This window comes from Alligator sinensis, unplaced genomic scaffold (assembly GCF_000455745.1).
Source record: "Alligator sinensis unplaced genomic scaffold, ASM45574v1 scaffold721_1, whole genome shotgun sequence".
In the NCBI taxonomy this organism is placed as follows: domain Eukaryota; kingdom Metazoa; phylum Chordata; order Crocodylia; family Alligatoridae; genus Alligator; species Alligator sinensis.
Window position 1 is genome coordinate 1,765,768 of NW_005841857.1, and position 10,535 is coordinate 1,776,302.

General features: G+C 40.8%; 1 protein-coding gene across 1 annotated transcript in view; it reads left to right on the top strand.

Annotated features, from left to right (window-relative positions):
- Nucleotides 1-10,535, top strand: part of AGO2 (argonaute 2, RISC catalytic component) — a 77,477-nt gene that overhangs the window by 35,691 nt on the left and 31,251 nt on the right. The window contains 5 exon segments of the mRNA XM_014524270.2: nt 3,183-3,364; nt 4,925-5,061; nt 5,214-5,348; nt 8,346-8,433; nt 10,526-10,532. Of these exon segments, the coding sequence (XP_014379756.1) occupies nt 3,183-3,364; nt 4,925-5,061; nt 5,214-5,348; nt 8,346-8,433; nt 10,526-10,532 (549 nt within the window).

A 10,535-nucleotide genomic window follows, 5' to 3' on the forward strand; every position in this document is an offset into this window, starting at 1 on the left:
GGGCCTGATAAAATAACTTGTACTGGGTTTCACCAAATGAGAGAGAGTCTGTACTCCAGAGAGTTGGTTTACGGTCTAAGTAGACAATACAGACAAAAGGGAAGAGAGAAGCAAAAGTTGAGAGATGACGTGATTTATTGAAGGTCATGGGACAGAACTGGAAAGTACTGAGGACTTCCTGATTTCTGCTCCAGTTTGCTATCCTTTGGTCTACGCTGGCTCTTACCGTCACCTGCCATGTGCTTGCACAATGTCCAGCATAATCCAGCCTTTAGACATGACTGTCCTGTATATAATTTATCATTTATTTTCTGTGTGTCTTGTGGTCTTGAATGAGTTTGAGGCAGAAAAAGTTCAGAATCTGATCCAGTCTCGCCTAACTACAGATATCAGAGAAAATGGTGAGCTGAGGATTTAAGCGATCAGAAAGCTTCTCTGGATTCTTCACTAAAGCATATACCTCAGTTTACTACTTAGGAGATATAGTTTCCTGTATTCCTACACAATTTAAACTTTAGTAAAAATATTTAATCTCAAAGTATCCTCAGCGAATGTAGTGTTAACTTCTGGGTGCCTCTTTAGTTCTTTAGATAACTCCTACAGAAATCGGTGTCAAAGCAGATACTTTTTAGTATAATTCTGACGGAGAGAAAAATGCAAAACAATGCATTTATCTAGAAATACGAATTAAAAATACCATGTCTATGTGAGAGATGCTAAGCTAATGGTGATATTTAACGTCTAACCCTTCCTTTTTAACTGTCGTTTCAACACTGAATGAACATAAAATAATTAAAATTAAATGCAGAAAGTTAAGATAAATTTTCTGTGGCAACATTTTAAATGGTCCCAATTAAAATGTATACCTACAACAACTCTATAGATATCTCCATAGCAGATTTCAGCCAGCCAAATGAAGTTCTAGACACTTTGGAGGACAAGACTAGGATTCAAAATGACCTTGATAAACTGGCAAACTGATGGTGCGAGGGGACAGGGCCAAGGCTGGGCCCAATTCTAGTGAAGAGGTGGGAAGGGGCAGTGCCCAGGCCCAGGGCCTAATCCTGGTGTGCAGGGCTCTGTCTGGTCCACAGACCAGCTTCCAGCCACTCTTCTGGCTCTCAGGCTCAAAATATTGCGTGCTACTGGTTTAGACAGAGCAGATCCTGCCTTGAGCATGAGGTTGGATGAAATGACCTCTGGTTACCTTCCAGCCCTATTTTTCTGTGATTCTACAGGGTAACCGTTTTCATTTTCTTCTGTTGGTTTAGGGACCTATTGTTTTGTGGCCTCAAAGCATTCTGGATGTTTTGAATTCAAAAATCTATTTATATGAAAGTATTTGTGTGGGAATAAAGTATAGCAACAGTTTCACAGCAGGAAAAATGTTTTTATATTGCCTATAGGTTTGCTATTTTTATTGGTCTTCCTTAGCCCAACTGTACAACTGTCAGAGCTGGCTCTTTCATTCAGGAAATCCTAGAAAGGAGATGCCAAGGTGAAGTCACAGCAGCAGATCCTCTGAATTCCTGCTGTTGTTTGCCAGCACAGTTTCTTTCAAAAGCTGACTCCAGATTGATCCTTTCCACCAAAACCTTTGTTTTTAGTCAAAGAGCACACATTACATTGTCCCCAGAAGCATGAAAATAAGAAATAGGAGGCTATACTTGAAATATTTTTGCAATCCTAATTCTAGTGTTTGCAACAAGGAGAATTGTATAGCTTATATTCTGGGAGAAGTATCTAGGGTTTTGTCCAGCAGCTATCTTTTTTTAAATTTTTTTAGGAGTTATATTAGACAGTACATGGGGACCCACTGATGTAGGTCAGTGTTTGAAGTGTATTTGATCTCAGCAATTTAGAGCTTACGAAGAGCTGTTTCTATATATGTGTGTTGTTTTTCTTCATATAGTTCAATATCGAAAACAAAATATTTGATTTACTATGTGATACAGATTAGCTACCTGACTTGGGTCATATCAGGGTATGAGCCAAGCCAAAGTGTGTGCTGTAATTGCAATGCAGATGCTTCAATCCCATGTCTTTTATTTCCATCGGGGTACACAGTTACTGCAATACAAGTAGTCTAGTTCTTTATCTTTGTTCCATTCCATTACGGTTAAGGGGCTCTGTAAGATGAGACCGGGGGGAGGAGGAAGAGGAAAGAAGAGAAAGAAATGGACAGGGTAGAAACATGATGCATAACATGATTTTTGGTAAGTCTCGATTTATAATTAGTTTTAATAATTTTACTCACCAGCAATGTCTTTGCAATGTATATTAAGCAGAAAATACATGACAGTTAAATTCAGCTAAGATAAAGGGTATGTGTATAAGTATCTTCAAAAAATATAAACACGCTTACCTCAGATGGGACTTCCTGAGTGCAACAGTGTCATTTGACAAAAAAAGATTTGATCACAGCACACAAAAGCAATATACTTGTTCTTTCTCTCTAGGGATTAATAATGATGATGCATGGGTTCTCATTTATTCTGTGCTATTTACAAAACTTTTAAACAATGCTCTTCTGGAAAAGAAGTCTGTTTTCTTAAGTCTTTTTCATCTAATTTAAAATGTATGAGCAGTAATACCATACGCTTATGCATTATGAGAGAGAGTCCAAACTGAAGGTGATGATAGGCCAGGTTTAATTCTGCCTACACAGAAGCTGACTTTGCAAGTATGAAGTTGGTAATTGTTATGCTTGGTCTTTATCTTAGGCTGTATCTGCTTTCCCATAGATGAGGGCAATTTCAGCCCAAAAGCTTATCTAATTTCTATCCCAACTATGTAACTGGTTTAGTAAAAATACTACAAATAAATCTTGCTTTTCAGACCGTCTCAGCCATAATATCACTATAACAAACATCTGCAAGCAGGCCATTGTATTTCCAGTTTGCATTTGATAAAAGAGCACAGCCAAAATGTTGTGCTGCCTTACAGCTGTGGAAGCGGGAAAGCACATCCCTGGAAAAGCCAGCTTAAGGAAGCAGATGTAAATTAATGGCTTATAAGTCTCCAGCCTTTGCTGTTTACATCACTGGCTGCTTTTGTGTGTTCTCTTCAGTGGGTTATAGTGCTGCCAAGGGGAGTTCTCAGTCTCTAACAACCTTTTACTTTTTGTCTTAAATCAGAAAGAATCATCTGCTTGCCTTGTTTTCCCTTTGCCAATGTTGCAGGTGGAGTTGGAGGTCACACTGCCAGGAGAAGGGAAGGACAGGATATTTAAAGTGGCTATCAAATGGATGTCCTGCGTGAGTTTGCAGGCTTTACATGATGCTCTTTCTGGTCGGCTGCCAAGTGTTCCTTTCGAAACCATCCAGGCACTGGATGTTGTGATGAGGCATTTGCCTTCCATGAGGTGAGGAGAAGGCTTTGAAAGCCTTTAGAAAACTTATCATTTGAACTGTTTAAATGCCTCTTCTACTTTAACTTTTTTTTTTTTATGGACCCATCAGCAGCTACTCTTGCTGTTCTGTTTGGAGAGCTAACCATGAAAGAATCGGTGCTGTTACTTTGGGGGGGGGGGCTGGTGACAAAATGAGGGTCTACATCACAAAAGAGGTCATGCTAATTAGTGTGGTACACAGTGGTGCCAGTACAGTCAAGCCCTGTTGCCGTGTTTGCTGTGTCATATCAAAGAAGGGTTGTCAATGCTGCTGTTCTCCAATCCAGAAAGTACTCATTGCCATGTCCCAAGAGTCTTGAGGAGCCCAGATTTATTCTTCAGCATAAAACTTAGACAAAACATCAATTAAAGCAGTTCCTCTTCTCACTAGCTGCCAGCAGCTTTTTCATTCTCCTCTGAGAACTGAAAGGTAGCATATGCTCTTCCCTTCAATCCTCTTTCTTCAAAGCATCCAGTAAGAAGCTGTTTGTAACTGAAATGAGCTATTTGCTGCTTTTCCAGCAGGGTCTAAAATGGTCTGGGGATGGTTTTGGCTTAGCTCTTCTAGACTTTATTCTTATGACAAAGTGGCTTGCAACTTAAATGAGATGGCTTTGTGCCTATTTCTGGGGAACTTCTCCCAAAGTACAGGAGAATATATAAAGGGGCTTGTTTGAAAAATCAAAAAGCTGGGTAGTCGGGGCTGGCATCTGTGGCTGATTTAGAAGCAGGATCTGACATTTGATAGTGAATTGGAGATGATAGGTCATTCTAGGATAAGTCATTGAAGACTCTGGGAATGAAGATAAGCTGATTTTGTTTGATGCGGTAGAGGAGGTGGAATTAGAATCGGACTTGGAAATGGGTTGAAGAGGTGAGGATTAGGAAATGTGCAACTAGGAGGTTCAGTGGGTCTTCATTGTGGAAGCTGAAGTCATGAGAGGTGAGTCTGGAAGATTTAAAGACTAGAAGAAAAAGTTAGATATGAAATTGGAGAACATTCTTATGGACAATGATCAGCTAACATTAGACAACTTGTATTAGGTACCTTCAGTGACACTCTTCCAAATGCTAACTAATGTCACCTACTTAAATAGTTACATTATCTCAGATTTCTTTAAAACCTTGCTCGCTTGCTTTGACACTTACTGGAGAATTAAATGACTTCTCTAAGGCCAGATTTCTATCTCAGTTACACTGGTAACTTCAAAGTAAGCTATTTCAGTTGGAAAATGGGAATTACAAATAGGATAAACATTGAGTTCCTTTTTTTGATTTATGTGACAGAACGAGCTTTTTAGGTAGTCAGGTAAGCAATACTTAAATGCCAAGAGCAGCAGAATGGTTGCTTTCTTTGACAGGAGTCTAACCAACAGACAGCCATACAGGAAGGAGCTGGAAGGATTTAAAATAACCAATTAAGTTAAGTCTGTAGTTTTTTTATTTGTTGTTGTTCTTTTACTGTATAGTTTCCCCCGATTTTGGTTTGTTGATCTGATTCAACAGCTAATGGATTTATGTTCCTGATTGCAGGTATACCCCTGTGGGGAGGTCTTTTTTTACTGCCTCTGAAGGGTGCTCAAATCCTCTGGGTGGTGGCAGAGAAGTTTGGTTTGGATTCCATCAATCAGTCAGACCTTCACTGTGGAAAATGATGCTTAACATTGATGGTGAGTACAGCATTATTTCTTCAGTTATGTTCTTTTCTGTTCATTTAAAATGAACAAATTGAATCCCATTTTTGGACTTCTCAGGAACCTAAGTTATGTGAAATCTGCTTTGATTTAATTAATTGTGCAGCCATGTTTCTCTTTGTCTGTAGTGTCTGCAACAGCGTTTTACAAGGCACAGCCAGTAATTGAGTTTGTATGTGAAGTTTTGGATTTCAAAAGTATTGAAGAGCAACAGAAACCTCTGACAGATTCCCAAAGGGTAAAGTTTACCAAAGAAATAAAAGGTAAGAATTAAGCAATAGATGCAAAGCTTCTTAATGCTGTTTTATGATGTCAAGTTTTAAGTAGAGATGCACCGATATATTAGTCTATATCGGATCAGCATCAACAAAAGGGAAATCGACATTATCGGCAATCGGCTTTTTTTGGCTGTTGTAGCCAATAATGTCACAAATAAATGTTGCATGCTGCCCCCCATGCCTCTCCTCCCCCCCGAGTTACAGGCCAGCACTGGTATCCAAGCTGCCAGGCTGCACATCGGCAATCAAATCTGTATCGGCCAATATGACTGGTTAATAATCGGCTATTTGGTATCAGCCAAAAACATCTCTATTGGTGTACCCCTCCTTTCAAGTAGCCAAGGAAGCTTTTATTTGCTAAGGGAGTTTTATTTTCCTATTGGGAGAGAAAATGACTGCTAGAACACTGCCCCTGTGCTCTTGAGCAGAGATTAAACAGGCATCTTATGACAGATGCATTGCAAGACTTCTTGAACTCCAGCGGTCAGGTCTGTATTTCAGCCCTTCCTATTTTTCCTTTTGCCATGTGGCTTTGGAGCCCATGTTTATCCTTCATGTGACTCGTGAAATCAGATGATTTGTCTACAAGCGTAGGTCTGTGGTTTTAAATGTACTTAATTAGATCACTACAAGAGGTTATATGGGCAGTTATTTATGCTTAAATTTATTTAGTTTAGGAAAAGTTAATTTGGAACAGGTTTAAGATGAACTGAAATAAGTATTTGCACAAGACTATACCAGTTTAACTAAGCAAATTTAACACAATACATTTTATTGGTACAAGTCCACGTGTAAACAAACCTAATTGCCTTAAAGTTCGTTTGACTATTAGTAGCATTAACCTGAGCTTTTGGGCTTGTCTAAATTGGTAAGAATTATCAAAATTAGGTCAGAGTTAACCTGCCTGTTTTAGTTGAAACAACAATTTCACGTGAACCATACTTTCTAGTGTAGGCCAAATTCTGTTCCTGGTTTTACTCCTCGAGCTGGTCAGGCAATGCATCCTGCTGCTGGGGGGTTAATGGAGAAGCCACAGGGTTTTGCTTTTTTACCCTCACTGTAGCTGCCTGTGCAGTCCCTGTGAAATGCTGTACTTACTGGTATTTTAAAGAAAAGTTGGGGTTTTTTGTGGGTGTTTTTTTTCCTTCCCTTCATTTCACCTTCCAAAAAACAAAGTGTAGGTCAGTGTGTGGTATGCAAGAAAAAATGTGTTGCAGTTGGAACTGAACACACCTGTACAGTTAAGGTACAGTTCAGGTTTTAAATTCCCTTTTTAATACTTTAAAAATAAAGCATGGGAAACATTTTAGGGGGATTTTTTTGGAAAGTTCAGGATCAAATAATTAGCAGTTTAAATTCTTTTCCCCAGTGACTGTAGGTTTTTCAATTAACATGTTTTTCAGCATTTTCAGAATTCACAATTTTACAGGCAGTTCTTTAAGTGCTCACTTATAACATATGTTTCATACTTGTGGTATTCATAATGTCCCTGAAAGAGCCAACATCTTTCTGAACACTGTGACAGGACATTAAAATCCTTGGGTAACTGATATCACATAGTTCCTTTCCTTGGTGAACCTAGTTTTTATGGTGCTTTAACAGTCCCAACTGAAAACAGACTTTTTTACCGTAATTCTGATTTATCTAACACATTAGAAAGGATGAAAAGAATTTTAAATTTGCCGCTTAGACTACTAATGCTACCTATTTCTAAAAAAAAAATGCTAGTATCTTTAAATGGCAAATGCCTATAAAGAGGGAAAAGACGGAATCTTTAAAAAATATGGCTCAGTGCATTATATCCAGTCCTTTGTATTTAAGCTTTTAAAATTATTTTAATCCCATATTTCATCATGCATAGTAATGGTATTAGAGGTGCACCAATATATCTGCCCGTATCAGATCGTCAGTGATAAAAGGAAAATGGACATTATTGGCCATTGGCTTTTTTGTGGGGGGGTAACCAGTACCATCACTGATAAATGCTGCGTGCATGCATGCAGCCCAGCAGTGCGGAGAGCAGAGTCCAGCTGGTAAGTCTGGGAAGGGGAGTTCGAGGGCAGATTGAGGCCCTCATGATGAGGGAGTGAGTGGGGCAGGGCAGGGTGCAGGATGGTGTTGCACTGGCTCATCTGGGGTATGTGGGGCAGTGGCTCACCGCTGCTGTGCACACCCCAGAGGGAGGCGTGGAGGTCATTTACCCCCATGATTTGTGTGCAGGGTGAGGGTGGGCTGCCTGCCGTGGGTTGGGTCAGGGGTTGTACTGGCTGTTTCCTGGCGAGGGTCTGGGCTAGGACTGTGCTCGGGGCAAGCAGGGGCAGACCAAGCAGTAGTGGGGCTGGGATGGGGGCGGGGCTACAGTGAATTTTGGGGTGGCTGTAGCCCACCCTATAGCCCCCCTCCCAGCACTGCCACTGCCTGCCTGACCCGAGTGCAGCCTAGGTCCAGCCCTCCTACCGGGAAAAGGCCAGCACAGCCCCTGGCCCTGAGCCCACAGTGGGCAGCCTGCTCTTGCTCTGCACACATCTGTGGGGCACATGCCCCCCATGTCTCCCCTGGGGGTGTGCACAGTGGTGGAGAGCCACCCCACCTTCCAGCGCCCCCCAGATGAGTCGCCTACAGCTCCATCTCATGCCCTGCCTAGTTGGGCAGCTCCTTCCCTCACCATGGGGGCCTTCATCTGTCCCCCCGCCCCCTCCCAGGCTTACCAGCCAGATGCTGCTCTGCACACTGCTGGGATGCATATTGGCTATTGGATTGGTATCGCCCAGTAAGGCTGGTTAATAATGGGCTATCGGTACTGGCTAAAAATTCTTTATCAGTGCACCCCTAAATGGGATAATCCATAAATTAAGAATTTTAGTTGATCATAAATTATAACAAGCATGTAACAGTGGTACAAAAGTCCCAAATTTTGGGTCTAAAGGACTGAAAATGTTTTTTGAAGAAGCAGAGTAATAATTCTTGTTTTCAAATTGTTAGGCCTAAAGGTGGAGATAACACACTGTGGACAAATGAAGAGAAAATACAGAGTATGCAATGTCACCAGACGACCAGCAAGTCACCAAACGTAAAATACTTCATTTTTCTATTCTTTCTTTTAAATATAAAATGAATGTCTTTACATTTCTGGAAGCTTAGATTAAATGCTGCTTCTGCAAATCATCCAGCCTGTCTGACAAATATGTATAACAACATAGTAAGATTTCACAGTAAAACCATGCTTTCACTTAGAACATCTCTTCAACATACACTGCTGAAAAAAGGCAAGAAACTAATTTCCGATTTTTTTAATCTTTTTGTTAATGAATTCAAGGTACCATTGTTAATGCCTTCATTCTAAGTCCCATCACTAGTTTACACCTAATATTTTTTATTTCCTTGTGGATTTCACCACCGCAGGGGGAGGAGCGAGTCTATTGATGACAGTCCTTCCAGTGACTGGCTAGTAGGAAAGTGGTAGTGAATTGTGATAGGCACTCTGTTATATCAAACGCTTACCCCTTCCACATACGCCTGATTTTCTTCTCGCTTTCATTTACTTAGTTAGAACTAGAGCTGATTGACATAGAATAAGTAGGAGCTATGTTCCATTGTGTCTTGGCAGTCAAGGATTTGCCAGGCACTTCTCTTAGATTTTGATTATCCTCATGACAGTTATGTTTCATCAATCTGCTGCACTTCTGTATTATTTTTAGTACTCTAGAATGCTAGCTAAGAGACTTGCAAGTTAACTTCAGAAGATCCTGACTTTAGCAATCCTTAAGATCCTGACTTTAGCAATCCTTTGCTATGAAGAAATTCAAAGAGCAGGGCTGAAGTAGTCTTTTTTTTTTTGTTTTCTTTTTACAATAAAACTGTTGGACAAGGTTAACACCTACTGATAGTTAACTGTATGGACCTCTTCTTTTTTCTTATTTGATGATGATGCACTGTGTAACTAGTCTAAATAGACAAGGCAAGTAAGTCAATGAATGGATTAATCAACTGTTGGTATTGATACCAATTAACTGTTGGTATTGACTATTGTCTTCTAAAAAAAAATAATAATGTGATAAATGGTAAGTTAATTTGTCATTTTAAAGCAGCACACCTTAAACCTCGTTGGGGTCTTGGAGAACTAAATTGCATATGGCACACATATTTCTTAACAGTAAAATACCTAAATTATTTGACTTGTGAAGGACTCTATTTGCTTTCATGAGATGTAATTCCATCTCTTGGCAGAGAAGTTTCTTAAAAACATTTCACAAATGTGTGAAACTTGCAGGACCAGCATCTTCTAATGTATTTAATCTAACAATATGTAGCTTTATGAAAAGCTTTTTAATTTGATTTGCTGTTAACTCCTCCGGTATTAGCTTTTATAGTAGATCCACTGTTCTGTGTGACATGGGCACACAGCAAAGATGCACGTTGTGGCAGGGTAACAGTGGCAATCAGTACTGCCAAATTCCCAGATCCAGGGTAGCAGATCAGAGCTAGGGTACACTCCCTCCCCTTGCACAGCCAGATAGGGGCAAGCCATGCCTCCTTCCCCTCATGGGGCTGGATCGGGGCCAAGCCAACCCCTCTTGCCCTCCTGCAGGCCTGGGTTAGGGCCAAGCCAAGTCCCCCTTCACCTCATGGCTAGATTGTGGCTGGGCTACTCCCTCCAGGCAGCCGGATGGGGCCCCACCACCCCCTTTCCCAGGTACCAGATTGGGACCACCTGCTGGGTCCAGCCTGTGGACGGACTGGGCACTGCTCACCTGGCCTGCCAGGCAAAAAGGTTGAGCACCACTTCAACACACAGTCTATTTTGGGTCTCCTTTAAAAGAGGTATGTTAGTGTCTGGAGTAGAGCTCTCCAAGTTGTTCTGTTTTAATGGGAAGTACAAAATTAGAGAATTTCATTGCAGGTGTTCAAGTTCCTGCCAATCTCTCCACTGAAAAGTGGATATTGAGGTGCGGGAGGGGGTTCTTTTTGCACTTGGAGACCAAACAAGTTTCATTTTCATTCTCTGCTCTCCTCCCCTCCCTCCAAAACCCATATGCTTGCTATCATGGGGTTTTATTTTATGTAACCTTTCCCTGTGGGCCACATTGCGTTGTGCCAGATTTCATTACGCAAAAATGTTGTATACAAAATAATGGCTTGTTTTCATGTTTGGTTTCCTAGAGATTCCCACTT